The sequence below is a fragment of the Tasmannia lanceolata genome, unplaced genomic scaffold (assembly GCF_043159265.1).
Source record: "Tasmannia lanceolata isolate RefF3 unplaced genomic scaffold, GAP_Taslan_0.1 ptg000005l, whole genome shotgun sequence".
Taxonomy (NCBI): Eukaryota; Viridiplantae; Streptophyta; class Magnoliopsida; order Canellales; family Winteraceae; genus Tasmannia; species Tasmannia lanceolata.
In genome coordinates, this window is record NW_027518682.1 from 16,332,954 (window position 1) to 16,354,479 (window position 21,526).

Below are 21,526 nucleotides of genomic sequence, written 5' to 3' on the forward strand. Positions count from 1 at the left end.
AGCGGAAATACAGGCAATTAGCGGGTCAGGGTTCATTTTTTTAGACCCTGACTCAGGTCGGGTCGGGTCGGGTTCTCGGTTAATGCCTCGGTTCTCAGTTTTATATATTATAGAACTGAACCATCTGTGCATGTTTCTTTTGCTAATGTTTTCTATTATCTTGGATTGATGTTTTTTTTAGATTATTATTATTAATTGTCTCTGTTGCCTGTCATGTTGTTGAATTCATATTGTCTTATTTTGTTCCCTTTCTCTGTATATTGATCATTTTGTTCTATATGATAAGTAGTTGCTTCATTTTTTGGCACTCTTAACAGGTATTTGCACTAGGGTCAATTAGGCCCGGCCCAATCAGGGCTAATCAGGGTGGGCCAGGGCCAGCACTGAGCCTTGTAGGGCAGGCAATGGGTTGAGGTTTTTCTGCCCTGACTCAGGGTCAGGGCGGGTCAGGGCCGAGATAATGGGTTCCAAGGTTGGGGTAGGGTTTTGAAAAACCCGACCCTGTTGCAGCCCTAAGTTCCCCTTCCCTGTATTCGAAATTTCTATCCAAAAACGTTTCGTATCTATATATCCAAATACGCCTCGTCGTGTAGGGATATATTCGTCATTCATTTTATAGTGCAGTGGTATTTCCGAAAATTTACCAAGTTTGGCTCCTCCACCGTTTTAACCGCGTTTGCCGTGACGACCAACGGTGAACGGAGAGGCGTTGAGTGCCCAAAACCCTCGAACGACTCTCACTCAGTCTGATCTATATTTCTAAAAACCTAGGGTTAGGGTTTCATCTCTCAGTCCCTCTCGATCTGTTCATAATTTGCCATCTAGCTCTGGAGAATGCCGATCAGGGCACGTTAAATCTATTCACGAAGCTCGATCTGAAAGAGATTCGTGCGATGTTTCGATTCGAAGAAGAGAAGAAGTTGCGAAAACGACTCCTGATCCTCGCCCTTTGATTCTTCTCCGATTCTCGAAATCCATGGCCGAAGCTCTTTCGATAACTCCGGCAGCTGTTCTTCGTAATCTCGCCGACAAGCTCTACGAGAAGAGGAAGAATGCCGCCCTAGAGGTATGCTCCTATCTTTATCTAGGGTTTGAAATGGCTAGGGCGTTCAAATTGGCCATTTTCCGCTTAGAGGTATGCACCTATCTTTATCTAGGGTTTGAAATGGCTTTGACCGTTCAAATTGGCCATTTTCTGCCCTAGAGTTATCCACCTGTCTTTATCTGGGGTTTGAAATGGCTTAGGGCGTTAAAATTGGCCATTTCCCGCCCTAGAGGTATGCACCTATCTTTTTCTAGGGTTTGAAATGGCTTAGGGCATTCAAATTGGCCTTATTCAACTTTTGAATTTGTTTTGTTATTTCTACTTTTTTTTTCTCTCAGGTTGAAGGGATTGTGAAGCAGCTTGCGGCGGCAGGAGATCATGACAAGATAACAGCGGTGATCAATCTCTTAACTACAGAGTTCACATACTCCTCTCAAGTGAATCATCGGAAGGTTTATAGTTCTTTTAAATTTCTCTCATCTTTTTGCAATATATGAATTATATATTTTTGCTTGAGGCAGAGAAATTTACTATTTGAATTTGAATTTGAATTTAACAATGAAAATGTTTTGTGTTTATTTATTTTTTTGGTAGGGTGGATTGATAGGGCTTGCTGCAGCAACGGTTGGTTTGACATCAGGAGCTGCCCAGCATCTTGAGGTAAGGAATTTAAGAAACGAATTATGCTTTTTTAGTTTTCCACTCTGTAGATTTTTATTTGCTCTTAGTTTTGCAACTTACAATTAATATAACACAGCCAAGTATAGCTGAAGATCCATTAGTTTCGCAACTTAGAATTGGCCCACAATCAAACTAGTACTTTTTACTCTGTTAATGTATAAAAGATTAAATAACGCCTTCTCCAATAGCTTAAGGGGCCGTTTGGATATCCGGATTTTAGAATCCGGGATTTCTTCAAAATTGTAGCTAAGAGACAAGAGAAGAAGAGGACCAACCGTCGTTTTTGACTTCTCGCCCTTCTTTCCGTCAGCAAGAGGGTAGCAGATCCTCCCATATTTCCAAGTTTTAGAAATCGCAGGATGCGGCAGAGATTTTTAAAACCTGAATTTCTCACTTAAAATCCAAGAAACGCTGTCAGGACAACATACAACAGCTTGATCATGAACCCTCTTTTCCATTGTTTCCAAACTAAAAACCAGGTTTCTAAAATCCGCGTATCCAAACGGCCCCTAAGATTTTGGAGTAACTGGTTGTTTCACAGACTCCATGGGATGTTTGGGCTGCGTGCTGAAACCAGCTTTGTAGTGATCCCGTACTTTTCTTGGTCTGTAAAGTTCTACTCTCTAACACCATTCAAAAAAAAAAAAAAGTTCCACTCTCTAACTTCTATCTATGATGAATATGCAGCTACTTTTGGTTCTTGGATAGTTGGATGCTATAAATCGAACCTATATCAGCTCATTAATGTTTTTTCCAAATTAAAAGCTAGAAACGTATCATGTTGCTGAATGCTTCAGCCTTGTATTCTTAGCTACTCTTGGCTCAATATTATATTCTTAAACCCTAAAATCATCCATGAAACAATTAGACTGTTATTTGGAGGCCCAATGGATGACGTTTTGCATTTTTTTTTTCATACTTTTGTTTACGAATAGGTCAAGGCGTGCTTTCAAAAAAAAAAAAGAATGAATAGCTCAAGGCTAATAATCCTAGATATCTTTATCTTTTGTTATTATTTTTTGTAATTTTTTGCTCTGGTTTGGTTACATATTTTCCCTTTCCATTTCAAACACTGACCATTCTGTCTTCTTCGCGTGAGACAATTTTAACGTACTTTTCTTTGTGTCGGGCTGTCAGCTATGTTTTCCATAGCTCCTTTATCCTCCACGAGGCCAAAATGTGGGATTTATTCTTGTTGTTACTCCATGATATGCCTTACGTGGTAAGGACTTCCATATCCAAAGTTCCCTTTTAAAATCAGAGAACAATATCTATCTTGTGATCTCTATGCTTCTAATAGCTCTTTCATTCCTATAGGCAACATCCATTGCCCTGTGCCTTGCCATGTAAATTGCATACAATAGGTCCTTCATCTCAAACTAATATGTCAGTTCTCATCTCTTGGTGGTGGCCTTCCTGTGCAGGGTCTATATCTCTGTTCCTTCATGTTAAACCGCTTGCAACTCTATCCTTGTGTGTTGTGGTTGGCTGCAAGGTCGAGCAGTTTAGGAACCACCTAGTTTTGTAGACATCGCTGGAGCATAGTGTGTCTGAAAAGGGTTCTTGTCTATTCCCAATGTAGAGTCACAAATCAAAATACACCAGATATAATCTTCAAACTCACTCTATGCTAACTGCAGTGAATCAGCTCTAATGAAACTGGCTTAAAGACCCCCATGTCTAATAGCTTTTTGAGATGAATTTGAATGTCATACATTGTCCATGCCTTATTGAACTACCTGAGACTGGAGACGCAATCCTCCCTGTCCTGTAGATCTAAACACCTCACTCTAAGTGAGGAACATAGGTTGCACACTGCTTTCTTTCTCTTTTTCATTTTTCTTATTTTTCATGAAACTATTTCATATAATTGTTTAGAACTTGGATTCAGCTGGTTGTGCGGCAATAACTGAACTTATTATTAACTTCTCCGATTCACTTAAAAGAAAAAACAGGACTTTATCAATAAGATTTGTTGCCATAAAGAACAAAGAAAAAGGACAAAAAGGGGACGGTGTAAATTTTAGAACTGCTAATGCTTTGCTTGTGCATCTGAATTTCAGATTGGTTGGTTGGTCTTAGATGAACCTGTTGCTTTAATGTAATCCATCTGTTGTAAAAAGGTGTCCTAGATGAGTCTGAGTGGGGTCAATACATGAACTGCATGTGTGGGTAAATTTGACTTGATTATGTGATCATGATTCGAGCATTTAGGATTTATAGTGTCCATATCGGTTGAAAACCATTTAAAATTGTTATTGCATGGATAAAGCCACAGTAGTATCCATGCTTTTATGTTTAGCGTTCTTCTAATTTCGATCTTCGCATGTAGTTTTTTTATGCTGGATTATTATCTTCCTTTCTTTTCCTAGACATTCTTTAAATAATTTATTTCCTTTGGATGTAATCTCTCAGCAAATCGTACCACCCGTGCTTAATTCATTTTCTGACCAAGATAGTAGGGTTCGCTATTATGCTTGCGAAGCACTGTATAACATAGCAAAGGTAAGAGTGAAGTAATCACTTGGATTTTATTTTATGCCTTTGATTTTCCTGGATGTTACTAATGCCGTTTATTTAATATGATATGGGGCCTAACGTATTCTTTAGCTGTTGAGCAGGTTGTACGAGGAGATTTCATTGTATTCTTTAATCAGATATTTGATGCACTCTGTAAGCTTTCAGCAGACTCAGATTCCAATGTTCAGAGTGCTGCTCATCTTCTAGACCGGCTTGTAAAGGTTAGCTGTTACCTTGATCTTTTGTTGACTCGTCTGTTGGGTTGTGTCAAATGTCAATCATCATATGGAAATATACATGCAAATTTTAATTGTTTTCAAATTTGAGGCCAGGATATTGTGACGGAAAGTGATCAATTCAGGTACCTTTTCTTGCCTCGTTCAATCTTTTTTTGGGTTTAGATGTCAAAATTTTGTATACAAATTATAAAATTGGAAGATATGGTTGGTATGATTTATTTTTTCAGCATTGAAGAATTTATACCTCTGCTAAGGGAGCGCATGAATGTTCTTAGTCCTTATGTCCGGCAATTTTTGGTGGGATGGATCACCGTATTGGATAGTGTTCCTGATATTGATATGCTTGGTTTTCTCCCAGATTTTCTTGATGGTAAATATGCCCCGATTACAAATTACACCTCCTTGGAGCTGCATGGATTTTTGTTTTACTGGAAATACATTCTAGCTGACATGGACTCACTTTCAGGTTTATTCAACATGCTAAGTGACTCCAGCCATGAAATACGACAACAGGCTGATTCTGCACTTTCTGAATTTCTCCAAGAGATAAAGAATTCTCCAGTAAGACTTTATTCTCTAGGTGTGAAAGCGTTTTGGACTCTTTTTACAATATTGTTTGTGCCCATTTTCTTCTTCTTTGTTTCCCAGAAGAATATTATCAAATATTCACATTTTTTCCCTTGGAATTTGCATTATGGATTTATATTTATTTTATAGCTTTGACAAGAAATTACTGATAATAATCAGTATCTGTTTTGATCAAGTATTTTTAAAAATAGCAAATTTAAAAGTTTATAATGGTTCATTTGTCTTTTAATCTTCTGACCCAAACAGTGCTACTATGAAGTCTGTAGATTATGGTCGCATGGCAGAAATATTGGTACAGAGGGCTGCTTCTTCTGATGAATTTACCCGGCTGACAGCTATCACATGGGTAAGGATATAAGCTCATTGCAACAGGAAGTCATGAAGCTATTTCTCTCATATTTATGCCTCTTTCTTCATTCCATTCTCCAAGCTTATCAGTCGAAGTGACTTTCTCTTGGAAAAGGATGGGTGTTCTCACTGGTTCTACTGCTAGTTATTCTAGAAGAGAATGAATATCCATTGGATGTTGTATTTCAGTCAGTAACCGAGTACAACTCATTTACTCTGCTGTGCAGATAAACGAATTTGTAAAACTCGGGGGAGACCAGCTTGTTCCTTATTATGCTGACATTTTGGGAGCCATTTTGCCCTGCATATCTGATAAAGAAGAGAAAATAAGAGTTGTAAGTTCTTTTTTCCTTTTCCCATACGTCCGACCACATGCACATAACCAATCAGCCAAAAAAAATAAAAAATAAAAAAGGGTGGTAAATTGATTTCGAATTTGTTTATCTCAAATTGTAATCACAATACATGTAATTGCATGCTTTTTTTTTTTGGAGCATTGACCGTCCCGCACACTTTATCCTATTTATTTGTTCAGGTTGCCCGTGAAACCAATGAAGAGCTTCGTGCAATTAGGGCTGATCCAGCTGAGGGATTTGATGTGGGGGCCATCCTCTCAATTGCAAGGAGGTATAGTTTTTGTCACCTAGAAAAACAGCTAGGTTTAAAGGGTACTGGTGTCCCCAGAACTTAGTATACCTCTTGCGTGCTTCGAAAAGAGCAGCAATAGGAAACTGTACATAAGAGGTTCCTTATTTCATGTCATAATTAGGTGCATGAGACACTGTTCATCCTGGATGAATTAGCAACATTTATAATATGATTAGATGGTGATTATGTAGTTGTTTTTTTTTCTGTCAGACAATTATCTAGTGAGTGGGAAGCTACTCGAATTGAGGCTTTGCATTGGATTGCTACGCTTTTGGCGAGACATCGTACTGAGGTAATCATTTTTTATTTCTTTTTTCATATCATGTTAATGTATGCGCATGTTGTAGCATACATGTTGATCTTTCGTATTAGTTTTCAGAATTAGTCTTTAGTATTGTGTTCACTGCTTGCTAATATCATTTTTGAGGTTTTATAGTTTATAATGGAACAATGGTAAATGTTTTGGTAGTTAAGAAAAATGTTGTTGCTACCCTTCAAAAAAGAAAGAAAGAAAGAAAGAGATAATTGTTGCTGTTGATGAGGTTGCTATTCAGAGTGGATGGGTTTGTATATGCTAGCTTTCCCTTTTGTGGGACACAACCCTTTCTTTGGGATGTTCTTTGATCTGTACGTCACTCTGCTGATTCATGAGTTTCTTTTTCAAATCTTTTTTTAATGGTCAAGAGATTCATTAAGAAAAAAGACCGAGATGGTCAAGATACAAGAACGAACAGAAAATAGAAAATAAAGAACAACGAGGAGAAAAAATCACGGTTGTAAGAAGTCAAATTGTTCAAACGACGATAAAAACACCCCTTCCTTGGCTAACTTATCCGCTTCCACATTAGCTGATCTCCTTATATGGCGAAAGGAGATATTTGAGGACCTTGTACCTCAAAAAGCTCGGCGAATCTCCAAGGAAATACATGAGAACCGCTAAGCCACCGGACGACATTAAGGGAATCTCCTTCAACCGCCACTCTGTCCAAAACCTCCGCATCTAGCAACTTGATTACCTGGTAAGCCGCGCGAATCTCCGCCTCATTAGAGTCGGTCTCTCCTATTGGGCGCGCAAAAGCCCACTTGACCGAGCCCACATCATCTCTTAAAATCCCACCTATTCCGTCCGGTCTCGGGTTTTCCAAGCTAGCTCCATCAAAATTTAATTTGAAGAACCTTGGGCTTGGCGGTTTCCAAGTTTGCACTATTACAGGTCTTTGCTCTGAGCTTACGCACACTTCTTTCCATCCACACCAAAGATCATATGCAGAAACAAACTTAAAGCTTGGGATGGATTTCACCCAAAAGATTGTGAGGGCGATTGCCTTGTTCAAAAGGTAGGAAGGACTCTTGGCATATCCTTTGAAAACCCTAGCATTCCTTTCTTTCCATAGTACCCATAAAATCGCTAAGAGAGAAGTTTGCCAAAGAATTTTGCCCTTTTTCCTCCCTGGAACTGATTGCTAACAATCCAACACTTCGATTAGGTGTCCAGGATACACCCATGACATTCCAAATCTATCCAAAATGCCACTCCACACGTCCCTTGCTACCTTTCTTTTTCAATTATAGAAACCTATTCTGCTTTATTTAGATAATTTAGCTCAATGAAACAGGGTACCATTTGTGTGAGTATTTATTGAACTATGGACATTATTACTCATGCGCAAACCTGATTGTGTTCTAGGAAAGAGTTGTTCTCATTTTCCGAGGATGGAAATATCTGATTTAACTGTTAATCTTGTTGAAGCCATTGTTGCAATGACAGCTCCAAATGGACACTAGTCGGTCAATGCATATGCACTTCCAAATCCAGCCATAAACAGCTTGAATTTGGGTGGTTGGAAAAATAAACGGCTCATTATAATAGTTATATACTATTTGTAACTTGGTTCGGAGGTTGGTTTAATCAATGGTTTATATTGATCAGTTAATACTTACTCTTGTGGAAGAATGTATTCTTGAAACATTTGATTATGCCTTTATCTACATTTTGGAATCTTAATTGCTGCTAGGGTTTGATTCTTTTATTTTCTTTTTCTTTTTCTTTTTGTGGTGGGTTGGGGGGGGGGGGGGGGGTTGGAAGTTTATAGGCAGGTGCTTCATCTTAACCGTAGTTGCATGGGGATGGTTGGGCTGTGTGGGAAGGTTGGAAGCAACTATCCTCCAAAAAATGAGGAAATGGAAGTGTCTACGAAGGGATTGAAAATTTATGTTGACAAATTTAAAATGTATACTTATATTTGATAAATTTAAAATTAACTTATTTAATGATTTTATTTATAAGAACTTGTGATTTTACATTTTTGAAAATTACAAAACAACAAGATTGATCTAGTTACAAATGTGTTGAGGGAGTCTTGGTTGTGGTAATTGCCTAGCTGGTTGGAGGAAATAAAGCTTCAGAAGTGGTCCATTTCAAAAAAAAAAAAAAAAGCTTCAGAAGTGGAACCAGCAACAAGATTCTGGAATAGAAGTCATTTTGGGTGGAAGTTTCCTTTTCAGCTATGATGATGATCATATTGGATTTTTGAATATCGAAGTGTGTAATTTTCCTTCTGTTCCCCAGTGCCATCTTTCTAGGCCGAAGATGCCACGGCAAACTTCTTCCATTTGCTGGACCTACGTCTAATAAGAAGTCAGCCATACTGAAGGCCATCTTTCATCTCTAACTGCCACCGTCATTCTAGATCCTACTAAACCAGCCAGTTTTGAAAGCTACCATCCACCTCACCGTCTGTCATGATCACCCCTCGCCACGCTGGGGCCTGGGGGCTGGTGCCGTGGCGCACTTGATTGTGAACAATTCGGACTTCTTCAGATCGTATATGGTCATCCATCAATATATCACTCAAATGTTCTCAACTGCATGTGGTGACCTCTAGAGAGGGTATTTGGGCATATGTTACCTGGTTGATCTTTTTCTTGTTGTAATTTGTATCTTGCGCATGGTTCAAATTATATTGATGTACGCTATATTATTCCATTGAAAAATGTATTGCATCTTCACAAAAAATGTTGCTCGAAAATTTCCTAAACGCAGTCATTTGGCCAAAGCTCGACTATAGATTCATATTGAGGCATTGGTTTTTGAAGAGAGTTCTTCATAAAGACCACTAACTATTCTTTATGTTATTGTTGTAATTATTCCTTTCTGAATCTGCTACTGTTTTTTTTTTTTTATGTAGAATGTTTTAAAGTTATGCTTGTGTTTGGAACAGGTCATATCATTCTTGGACGACATCTTTGACACCCTTCTTAAAGCACTATCTGATCCTTCTGATGATGTAATTCCTTTCCCTAAGCTTTCTTCTTTATTGATAGTTCCATCACAAACCCTTCTCATATTGTCTTTCATTTAATGTATTTTCTTAGCTCTACTAAGCATGATGCTTGCTATTGGCTTCAAAAAAATTGGTGTTCATTACCTAGAATGCTCAATATTGCTTAGTTGTTGTCATGTTTTATTGTTTTATCATTTGCAATTTCTGGTAGAAATACTTAAATCTCACCATTCAAAAAAAAAAAAAAAACCTTAAATCTCAGTGAAGTCTGCCGTTGTTCTTTGTGAGCCTCTTTTATTTTTTGAAAATTCAAGATTGTCTTGTGCTCTGCCTTTCTTTTACATGTTAAGTTAGGGAACACTTCAGTAAAAACCGAGCAACTTCTGCTCGGGCAAGTTCTTTTGCGTGTCCTGGAACAAAACACCTACACAATTTGTGCATTTGGTCCAATGATTTATTTGAAGTTTGTATATGACCTATGTGCTAATGTGCACATGCAGCAGCAGCTAGTTCTTTGATAACTGATCTCCAATTGGCTAGTTTTTAATGGAACTTTCTATATCAAGAGATTGAGTTATGTCCCTAGACTACAAGAATCCAATCTGCACATAAAATTTGGGTTTTCTTTTACTTGCGTATGCAGCCAATGGAACCGATCTTGATAATAAACCATAGTGTGAATATGAATATTTAGTGAAAATATCACGGCATTTTGTGGTTGAATAGACAGAATTTTAATTCTTGAAATCCGGTCAGTGTAGATTTATGATCAAGAATCCAATGTTTGGAACTTCTGTTTCTTTTGTAATTAAGTAGCACATGATTAAAGAAAAAAGGAAATAGGTTGGTGTGATTAGGTCTTCTTTTTCCCAGAATCTAGCTTTAATGCACAAAGGTTGGCATTTTGAATGTTGATCACATGTATGGACTGATTTTGCATTTTCTGTTCACTAGGGCTCATTAGTTCATAAATCATAAGCTTCAGTGCTTCACAACTACTTTGAGTATGAAACTCCTTGAATAGTTTGGCGTTTTTCTTGATGAAGAATTGGAGATATGTTTTCTTTGAATGGTAACAGTAAATTGTTAAAGAAACCAGAAAAAATTGCAAGGAGACTAGATGACCCCACACAGGGGCAGCAACTACAGAAACAGAGAAGGAAAACCTGGTAAAAAAACACACATACCTCTCTATTGGCAATTTTTGGCATAGACTTGTATAACATCACCAAGAGGCAATGCTTTACCAAATGTCAAAGCTGCCTCCTCAGTGCCTTCTTTATCAGGAGTGTTCATACTGCAGAAGAATTCAAGAAGCTTATCAGATTCAGTATTTGTGTGCATGATAGAGTGAGGCTTTGCCCACAACATTTGGTGTATGATCGCTTCTTAGAGATACACTCCATTGTTTGTTTAGAGTCGCTATATATAAATAGGCAAGCATCATGGACTCCTATGCTGTCAGTGACAATAGGCTATCTTGGTTTATTGACTCTATTACCTTCTAGTGATGGTAGGCTATGATATTAGCCGGTTATTTCGGTTGTGCGACGATGTTTAGTCATAGTTTAGGTTCAATTCCAAAATTCTTCAATTCCATCATAGCCTAAACATCGACGATGTTTAGTTATAACCGAAATAACCAACTGAACCGAATTCATTCAGTTATCATTCGGTTATTTCGGTTCGGTTATTCAGTGCGGTTTCGGTTGTGTTTTTTTTTACAAACTTCGTGTTATTTGGTTTCGGGTAAGGGTGTCAATTTTGGCTCGGGCTCGGAAGCTCGCTCGAGCTCGGCTCGAATCCTTAACGAGCCGAGCCGAGCCGGCTCGCCAGGCTCGTTAAGCTTAACGAGCCGAGCCCGATTTAGGCCAGGCTCGGCTCGGCTCGGCTCGGCTCGTTAAGAATTTAATATATTTAAATATATATATATATATATTATATATTAATATATACACTAAAAGGGTTGTCCATGGAGTGAAAGGGGGAGGCAAAATATGTCACTTCATTTTTGGAACCCCATTTGTTACTTGGACCACCCCCCATAGTGTAAAAAAAGTATTCAAATTACACTAGATAGGGTTGTCCAGGGAAGATGAGGGGTGTGAACTTAATATAACCCGAGCTCGGTAAGGCTCGCGAGCCTGGCCGAGCCTGACCGAGCCGAGCCGAGCCTGGTTCGAGCCCGAGCCGAGCTTTGAGCTTAACGAGCCGAGCCTAGCCAAGCTCGGCTCAGCTCGGCTCGTTTACACCCCTAGTTTCGGGTTCGGTTTTGGTAAAAAAAAATCGGTGTAATTGAAAAACCGACTAAACCAAAATTTGAAGGAGAACATACCAAATAATTTCTTAATAATGATGAAAGTGTATTTAGAAATTCGGCTTATTCGGTTTTCAATTTAAAACAGTATTGATCACGCAAATCCCCATTTAATTCGGTTTTAACCGAAATATCCGAATAACCGAAATCATTATTCGGTTTCGGTTTTTTCGGTTTTTAGAGAGTTCAGTTGCTTAAAATAGGAAACTGAAATGGGATCGGTTAATTCGGTTTGGTTATAGCCGAATGAATACCCCTAATTTCATTTTTTTTCCCCAAAATTCATAGTGTAGCAAGGAGGCAGAATTTCAAAAATAAAAAATAAAAAATCTTCCCCTAGTTGTACCCAGAAAGAGAGCCCATGAAACTGCTACATCAGGCAGCGATCTAGGAAAGACCCAAGGGATATAAAAAAGGGATTGGATGAAGCTCCATAGTCTCAAAGAAATCTGATCATAGATCAGAAGACGATTAATAGATTCAGAGCCCCTGTTGATGATAAACTACCAACACTGAATTAGATGATCTGGCACCAACATCTTAGCCAACCAACTCGTCCATTAGAAGGCCTAGACACAATAGGGGTTGGGGACATATTCGGGGGGGGGGGAGGCGACAGTTGTGGAGATGAAATTAAAAGGATCTAACAAAGAACGATCCCATGGAGCACCACTTCCATGAACATCTGTCCATTCAAAACTAACTAATACATGAAGCATCATATCTATCCATGAGATTCACTACCAAGGGAATGGACCAAGATAGCATTAGGGGTGTTCATTCGGTTATAACCGAACCGAACTAACTGATCCCATTTCGGTTACCTATTTTAAGCAGCTGAAACCAAAACCAAACTCTCTAAAAACCGGAAAAATTGAAACCGAATAATGATTTTGGTTATTCGGTTATTTCGGTTAAAACCGAATTAAATGAGGATTTGCCTGATCAACACTGTTTTAAACCGAAAAGCGAATAAGCTTAATTTTTAGACGCACTTTTACCATTATTATGGAATTATTTGGTATTTTCTCCCTCAAAATTCGGTTTATTCAATTTTTCGGTTACACCAATTCATTTTTTTACCAAAACCGAACCTGAAACCCAAGAACTGAGGTATGTTAAAACGGAACCGTAACCGCACCGAATAACCGAATCGAAATAACTGAACACATTCGGTTCGGTCGGTTATTTAGGTTATAACCGAATAATGAGCACCCCTGAATGGAATTGAAGATTTTTCCAATTGTCCTTTTAAGTCTGTTAGATCGAGTTGTGCGACGATGTTTAGTCATATTCTACAGCGGCCAATTTCCTCTAAGTTTTATTTCCCACATCTTAAGTTCCGACTTCAGGCAGCTGTGTCATATTTATTGGCTAAATATTGTTGGTGATGATACTCCGATGCCTCGTTGGATACCTCCCACATCATGTTCTTTCAAGCTCAACTTTGATGGTTGAAGTATCTCTCTCTAGGGCAATTGGATTTAAACTCTACAATGAGGCGGAGGTCCAGCCTTTTAAGGCTGGTATAAGTTATGATTGTTGTTGTGCCTATAAGTTGTTGATTGTAGAAGGTGATTCTCGTAACATGATTGCGGCCTTGCTCTGTAGATTCACAGATGCTCTCTATGAAGTGGCATAATGCATACGAAACGAAGGTGTGGTTTTTCTTTTTCTTTCCTTTTTTTTGAGGCAAAGAGTTATTTTATTAAGAACAAACAAATTACGAAAGGGGCAAAGATTGCCTTGTGAGATTCTTCGTTACGAAGGAAATCAATATCTTGCTCAAATGCTTTGTTTCATGAAGTCTAAGTTGAAGGGGTGGTCAATGAAGTTGTTCAGCTTGTCGTGTTACAAGAAGGATGAGATCCTTGAGAAAATCTTTCTTCTACACAAAAAGAACGGGATGCTCCTATATGCGATTTTGAGTTCGAGTGGCAGGAGGCACCCTGATGATTAGAGTAAGTGGCGCTAATGTGCTAGGACTGAATGGTTGCAAGATGGGCAAAAGAACATGTCATACTTTCAGACCATTGCCGCTGCTAGAGGAAGAGCTACCCGAATCTAGGGCATGCTTATTTATGGATCTTGATGTGCTAATCCTGCCTCTATTTATGTTGAGGTTGTTTGCTTCTATATGTATCTTTATTTGGCAAAGGGAGCCATTAAACCTAAGATGGAGGGGATTTTGTTCGATTTGTTGGATGATAGGAGTACTGAGAATATAGAGAAGACATTCACTATTAAGGAAGTCCAGAAGAGTATCTTAGTTTTCTCAAGGGGGATCGGGCTCTTGGGCCGGATGGCTTCTGCTTGGCTTTTGTTTAGGTGCACGGAGGTGGCCAGTGTTGATGCTTGGGCTATTTCATGGAGTTCTTTGCCGTGGATCATGTTTTGACAGGAGTATCGATGCTTCATTTGTCATTGTTCCTGAGATTGTTGCTCGAGAGGGTTATATTCAAGCCGTGGAAGAAAAATACTTGGCGATGCAGTGGAAATCCTTTAAAATCACAGAACTTTATGGAAATGCATGTAAATAATGGAATTTTTTCCTGAAACTGCAGGAATTGTTAGACTAAGCACAAATACATACATCACACAAGCAAGACAACTATCCATAACGGTTTAACAAGACCAAACACCTAATTACATGCGTTGTTGCTAATGTCTGGAATCGTTAAAAAATTATTAGAGAAAGTCACTCCATTCAAGAGAAAGCCACTCCATTCATTAATTTCATAAAGTAGGAGTACAATATAATGGTGGAAATTTATAGGATTTTCTAACAAAAATAATAAAATAATTTTTTTGGAAAAAAATCTAACTCCTATAATCGGTAGTTTGAGAAATAATAACTCACATAAAAAAAATTAGAGGCTAACATGCATATATTTAAAGTTTTTTTTTTTTTTTAAATCTAGTTTTTCCTATTTTAAAGGATTTTAACAAAAATAAGTAAAATAATTATTTTTTAAAATAAAAATTCGGGTCCCGTCAATCGGTAGATCAGGAAAGACCTCACATAATAATAAAATTAAAAGCTAACATGTTTATATGATTAGTTTTTATTTGAAAAGATATTTTTTCCGAAGTTCAAAGCCATAAATCCATGAAAAATAAAAATTCATGCATTAATTCATATCCAAATGCATGAAATCAACCAATAATTAATAAATTTGTGTCATAAGGAACAAAACATGAAAAAATATAAAACAAGTACTTTCCAAGCAAAAATGTGAAAACCCAAGCTTCTTTATCCACTTTGGTCGAAATTTCAACATTTCAACCGAAGTTCTGTAATTTACATACTAAAGTGGTAGTGTTTCGGTCGACATGACCGAAACATTACCAAAATCTATACATGTTAACCCAGAATTTTTCGTTTCGGTAGGGAAGTAGACGGAAACCTGCCGAGCCCAACTAGTTTGGGACAGAGGCTTAGTTGAGTTGAGTTGAGGGAAGTAGACGGAAAGAAACCTGCTGACATTTTCGTGTTGGTATCAGCTGACATTTAGAAAGATGTTGTAAAGCGTTTTCATTATAAAATTTGAATAGCTCACTTCTATTTTTTAGATTCCACAATTGAATGATGTAATGTTTGTTTAGAGTGCCTTATTTGTCTTGATCTAATTTCCAATCTTGTATGCGAGGTTGGACCTCACTGTAAAATAAAGCTTTGGAACTTCTGAGAGTATCATGAATCTATAAGCAAAGCGCTTTAATGGGTTCTAGAGGCGTGAGCCTGTAATGCCTAACTAACTCTCGGTTTGCAGGCTGAGGTGTTCTGCTAGCCCAATTCAATGATAGTTAATGAGTCCTCAGTATCTCTTCTTCTCGTGTGCCTGTGGAGTCAATGCTTGAGATGATCAAAATATGAATAGTTCATTCTGCCTTTCTCCTTAGTACTTATGTTGTTGCTCGCCATTATTTTTAGGGCTTCCATGAACTGCAATTATAGCCGGCTCAAATGTTCCATGCCTATTTTTTATTTTTCTTGTTGGTGTTGTGCCCAAAATGTCTTGCATCTAGTGGATTTAACAACACATTCAGCTTTTTTTAAAAACTTGCACTACTCTGTATATGATGCTAAATTTTTGTGCGTTGACCACTGATCTGCCTTTTTTTTTAATCGTACTGATATGCTTTTGTACTATCAAAACATATTGTCACTTGTGATATGTTCTCAGGTGGTGCTGTTGGTGCTTGATGTGCATGCATGCATAGCGAGAGATGCATCGAACTTTCGCCATCTTGTTGTTTTTCTAGTGCACAACTTCCGTATTGAGCCCTCGCTTCTTGAGAAGTGGGTTTTCTTTGAAAACTTGAGCAACACTACTCTTCAGTTTTAGAAATTGAAAATGTGCAGCTTGGAACTTCTTCAAGTGATAAATTTGCTTTTGTTTTCTTCAGGCGCGGTGCGCTGATTATTCGTAGACTTTGTGTCCTTTTGGATGCTGAAAGGGTTTACCGGGAACTTTCTACAATCCTAGAGGGAGAAGCAGATCTTGATTTTGCATCCATCATGGTTCAGGTTTTCACCATTTTTATTATTTATATATTATAACATCTTCGTTGAAGTGGAAGCATGGTTTTTATTGTTCTTTTTTTTGTTCTAGGCTCTGAATTTGATTTTACTTACTTCGTCTGAATTAACTGAGCTGCGAGTACTTCTAAAGCAATCACTGTTAACTGCTGCTGGCAAGGACTTGTTTGTTTCTTTATATGCTTCTTGGTGTCATTCACCAATGGCCACAATAAGTCTTTGCCTACTAGCTCAGGTGGGTGTATTTTCATGGACATCTGTTGCATCCTGCATGAATTTTTACTTTATTTCATTTATATGATGGTTTGCGATCTTTGCTGACAGGCATACCAACATGCAAGTTCTGTGATTCAGTCATTGGTAGAGGATGACATAAACGTGAAATTCTTGGTCCAGCTGGACAAGTTGATCCGTCTGTTGGAAACTCCCATCTTTGCTTACCTAAGGTTGCAGGTGCATACTCTTTGCTAGTTTATCTGTACTTCTGGAACTCATGATTCTGAGTTGGACTTGCTCCCATCTAGGCAAGTCGCATTGTAGGCAGTTTTTAACAAGTTTTTCTTTGTTATAAGTTTCAATATCTTTAGATAACTTCATTGCTGTATGTTGAGCAGCCGCCATGGATTTAAATTTCGGTTTTGGTTTCGAACATACCCGAAACCGAAATTTCAGCCGAAATACCGTATCGTTAAAAAAAATAAAAAATCAAAGCAAATTTTTGTAAACAGACTTAAAAAATCACCATTTTGGCTTTTTCAGAAATTTCGGCCAGAGTAAATTTCGGCCGAAATTTGGTACTCTGGCCGCAATTTCGGGTTTGGGTGATTTTGGTTTCGGTCCCAACCGAAATCCGAAATTTCGGTATATCGGTCGAAATTTGAAACCATGGCAGCTGCGCTGTCCATTTCTACAAAATCAGATCATTGATGCAAACAAAATTATATTGATTTCCTATCTAATTTGTCGTTTGGACATCGCAGCTTCTTGAACCGGGAAAGTATATATGGTTGCTGAAGTCTTTGTATGGTCTTCTGATGTTGCTGCCCCAGGTATGTTTGGAGAGTCGCCTTGAGAGTGCTGCTTCCCTACCATATTCTCACTAATTGGTTTGTTCATCTAGTGTCTGTGTTTCTAATCTTCTGGAGGATTCTAAAGGCCCTTCATAAAGGGAATGGTGCCGGAGGATTTTAAGAGCTCTTTATTAGGGATTCTAGCAACTTAAAGGGTCCTAGAGTTGTGATTAAACTTGGTACATTTGATGAGAACTATTGTACACTAATTTGGACATGCAGTTTGTGGAGTATTTTTTTTCTCAGATATATATGGAAGGGATTATTATGATTTCTGCTATGTTCCATTGCCCAACATTCCCAATATAAGTGAACTTTGGAAGAATCTTATGAGAAGACAACAGAAGACAATGATTCTTAGTTCAAATATGAACTTGATAAAATAGAATGTAATAGATGTCTTGGATGCAAATACAAACACACGTCTGTATTTGAAGGAATAATGAGGGCATTTTGTCCAAATGATCCCAATGATGAAAATGCACGTAGGCAACTGCTTATTGGTTACTTAATATATGATTTTTGCATTTTTGAGTCAACCTGATATTAAAGTTTTTGAGAAATGTATTTAGCACAATTCTTGTTGAGGAGTGCATTCTTTGCCCAGCCTACTACAATTTCAGGTGGTTTGCCCCAATTTGATTTCCTCCACTTTAGATAGAGACCATGGCCTGAATTTGCACATATTGTCAAAGCCTACGTATGCAACCAATTGATCAATGCATTTTTACTGCTTGAATACTTGAATGTGATTTTTTGGCCAGTTTTTGCTTGAACCATCCAGACTCCATACTACTTGCGGCGCTAAGATTGTCCATTTAGAGTGACTTTCATGCAGTGGCTCATCCAGTGGCTCATCCAATGATGGGACCCATTGGAGTGCGGTGAACCAACTGAAATACTGGTCGTCATTCTTGTTTACATTTGCTCCACTTTCTCTATTTTTCATATATTCTCATTTGCATATGTACTTTGCAGCAAAGTGCGGCCTTCAAGATATTGCGAACACGTTTGAGGACCGTACCTTCATATACTTTCAGTGGGGAACAATTGAAAAAAACATCTTCAGGAAACCCATACTCACAGATGTTGCATCACTTGCCAACTGGAACACCCATTGCCGAGGATGGAGATAGGAATCAGGATTTGGGGAGTGCACAGAATGGCATCAACTTTGCTTCGAGACTTCAACAGTTTGAACACATGCAGCGTCAACACCGAATGCATTCAAGATCACAGTCATTGTCGCAGTCCCGTAACTCTACATCTTCTAACTTATCACAGGTTTGGTGAAAATCTATGTTATTTCCCAACTATCATGTCCCATGTAACAAATATCTCCGATATTTTTAAGAAGAATGCTAGATTCAAAGGAGCCCTTGTACAAAAGGGAGCAAAGGCGCCCCTATTGGTCAAATTCCACTAAAGGCATTTAAGATTTTAATTTTTTGTGCCATCTTAAATGGGATTAGACCAATTAGGGCGCCCTTTGACCTCTTTTTTGCAAGGGCCTGTGAGTCTAGACTCCCTCTATTTTCAATATATAGAGATTTTATCGTAATATTTTGATTAAACGACAAAATCCCAAAAATCCGGAGAATTTAAAAGATGTAGCGATATTTTCATTTACCGCAATAATATCAAGATAGTATCTATATATTTTTGCTTTAGTTTTAAGATTTTTTAATTTTTTTAATTTATATAATTTTAAATAATTTTATTTATCATTTTTTCTTTACTACTTTTTAACCATCTGAGCCTTTCAAAAAAAAAAAAAAAAAAAACTTTTTAACCATCTGATCTTTCAACTGAAATAATTTCTTCATGGCTATAACTGCTTGTTTGTTACCTTAATGAAACCGGAGGGGTTTGCATATTAATGTGCAGGAGGCACCGAGGCCAGAAGAACCCCGTCATCCTTCAACAATGCCAGACCTCAACCGCATCCCTTCAAGAACGTCATCGTGAGGCTCAGTACAATCACAACATTGACCTTGTTTGCTTATTCTTGGCTCTTGGGCCACACTCTACTGATCTCAGCATCTCCGAAGCGTTGGCAAATCTGTTATTTTCATGTGCAAAGGGATTTGGCGACTGTAAAAAATGTATATCATAGTGGTTGGTTTGATTTGAATTTTGTAGAGGTTTGGGATGGTGGGAATTGGGGTGGAATGAGATAAAGCTTGAGTAGTTGCTGGGCCATTCCTTTTCTTTGTCAAACAGGGTCTGCTTATATGATTGATCTTTTTTTTCACTGAAACCACATGAGCAAAAGGGGAACTTTGATGAGGGGATCCTGTTGGTTATATTGTAGTTCAGCTGTTTCTACAATCTCAATAAAACAGTACATTGTAATCTTTGGAAATATTTTTTTGCATATTTATTGTGATTGCTTTTGTTTCTACCCTGTTTCCCATTCATTTCTTATGTACCCATATTTGTTATGTTGGGTTTGATTCAACTTTCGGATCACTCAATATTGATTGATGACTTCCATCTAGTCTATTGGGGCCTTAGAAATATTCTGTGATGAACGGGAAACCCTGTTTAGATTTGCCAACTATCTTTGGGAAGGAACCAAATGTTGCACTGACGTTACTTGTAAAAGATGATCCTTAATTGAATTTTATAAAAATATAATATTCTTTTTTTGGGATGATCCTTAATTGAATTTTGTAACAATATAATATTCCTTTTTTTGGGATTAAATGGGATTTTCTTTAGACAATATTTGTAGAAACTCTAACAAAGTTTTAACTAGATAAAGCTGTTTTTTAGTAGAATTTCGACATAGTCTAGTTTGGTTATCTATTATAATATAGCAGGATGGGGGTTTCACTGTCCACGCCCACGTGGACAGCTCCACCATCCAGCGTTCAATCCTACGACCCTTTCCAAAAGCAACAAAACTCGATCTCAATCTCTCCTTTTTCCTAAATAGAAAAGTAAAATCTCTCCCTTAAAATAAGCAATTACTAATTTCTAGAATAGTATTTCCAATAGCCAATCCACCATGAGTGGAACAAGTCCTCCTCTGATCATATTATCATATAGCTAGGACCATCTAATCAGTGAGATAATTTTTGTCCTACAGTCATGTTTACACACTTAAAATCAAGATCACCGTAAAGGTGCTGTTTAGATTGGGTGATGAGCCATGCTGTGTGCAGAAAGCACTCCCTTTTTGCAAATGATTAATAGAACTAATTATCCTTTTCACATTGAGAATGCCCTCGACTTCACTTATAACTCTATGCTACACAAACACCACCCCCTTTTGGTCTGGTTCTGTCTATCAGTATGTGATATATATGGATCATGGTTAGTCTAGGATTTCTTCTTTTAATGATTTTATCAATTTTCATCTTCGGGTTTTGGACAGGCTGATTTCCTCTATTTCTACCATTTGAAATGTTCTGATCACTTATTCTTTGAGATTCTTCCATGAACATTATTGTCAGAACTATTTTCTATTTGCTTCCTTACTTTCATCTGTCTTTTATGCAAACATAGTTGTTTCTTTTACCTCCAAGTTCATCTGTTTGTTCTCCTTAGTTTTGTTATACCTCGAAGAATAAAATGGATGGTCCCATTTCAAAATAATAATAATAATAATAAATAAATAAATAAATAAAAAGGATGCTGTAAGAGTTAAGACAGGTTCCTGCTTTTAAAATTAGAATGATGATCCCTATAGGATATTTTGGTTTCTGGACCTATTTTCTTTTGGTTTTTGGTCTTGAGATATTTCTTTGGGAAATACTTCTACTGATTTATTCATATGTTCGCTTTGCTGATACTGCAAAACTTGAATTGTGAGGCCAAAAATGGTTCACTTGGGAGATTCTCTCTGTTAGTGGTCTTGAAGTATTGCTTTGGGAATTACTTCTACCGATAAATTCATATGATCGCTCCGCGGATACCGCAAAACTGGAAGTGTGTGGCAAGGATTGTGCCTGTGGCTCAATGGTTGAGGCTTTGTTTCTCGACCTTGAGGTCTCAAGTTCGATCCCAGCTTACCTACCAGAAAGAGAGAGGGAGGGGGGGATTGTGAGGCCAAAAACGACAGAGGAATCATTCAATTGAATGTTCAAAAGTGAAATACCTTGATTTCAGTTGCAGTTTAGTATACTCAATACCTCCTGTAGTGGAAACCCAGCATGCGTATGAAGATTAGAATGATGCAACCACTTCCACCGATTTGTGCTATATGTGCATTTATAGAGTTTCATATCAAATTTTA

At 37.8% G+C, this 21,526-nt stretch overlaps 1 protein-coding gene across 3 annotated transcripts; it reads left to right on the forward strand.

Moving 5' to 3' along the window:
• The first annotated feature begins 606 nt into the window (after nt 1-606).
• LOC143877716 (protein VAC14 homolog) lies at nt 607-19,687 on the forward strand. 3 transcript variants are annotated; one of them, XR_013250728.1, is made up of 20 exons: nt 607-1,066; nt 1,384-1,497; nt 1,640-1,705; nt 4,142-4,231; nt 4,348-4,467; nt 4,579-4,607; nt 4,713-4,855; nt 4,952-5,046; nt 5,333-5,419; nt 5,649-5,756; nt 5,957-6,048; nt 6,280-6,361; nt 9,291-9,356; nt 15,858-15,973; nt 16,081-16,201; nt 16,287-16,448; nt 16,538-16,666; nt 17,194-17,262; nt 18,048-18,187; nt 18,262-18,399. XR_013250728.1 is itself a non-coding variant. In XM_077379917.1 (20 exons), the coding sequence occupies exons 1-20, from the start codon at nt 977-979 to the stop codon at nt 19,249-19,251; spliced, it is 2,160 nt and encodes a 719-aa protein (XP_077236032.1). In that variant the 5' UTR covers nt 613-976; the 3' UTR covers nt 19,252-19,687. The 3 variants fall into 3 exon arrangements, 2 of the variants coding, with proteins under 2 accessions (XP_077236032.1, XP_077236031.1); XM_077379917.1 differs by lacking the exon at nt 18,048-18,187 and adding an exon at nt 19,171-19,687 and having other exon boundaries at nt 613-1,066; nt 16,081-16,195; nt 18,262-18,567; XM_077379916.1 differs by lacking the exon at nt 18,048-18,187 and adding an exon at nt 19,171-19,687 and having other exon boundaries at nt 614-1,066; nt 18,262-18,567.
• The last annotated feature ends 1,839 nt before the right edge of the window (nt 19,688-21,526 follow it).

Excerpts from the sequence above, each read along its gene's own strand:
- LOC143877716 (XM_077379916.1), top strand. The coding sequence starts at position 977 with ATGGCCGAAGCTCTTTCGATAACTCCGGCAGCTGTTCTTCGTAATCTC. Across the intron at positions 1,067-1,383 it reads GGAAGAATGCCGCCCTAGAG|GTTGAAGGGATTGTGAAGCA; the intron begins GTATGCTCCTAT and ends TTTTTCTCTCAG. Across the intron at positions 4,856-4,951 it reads TCTCCCAGATTTTCTTGATG|GTTTATTCAACATGCTAAGT; the intron begins GTAAATATGCCC and ends ACTCACTTTCAG.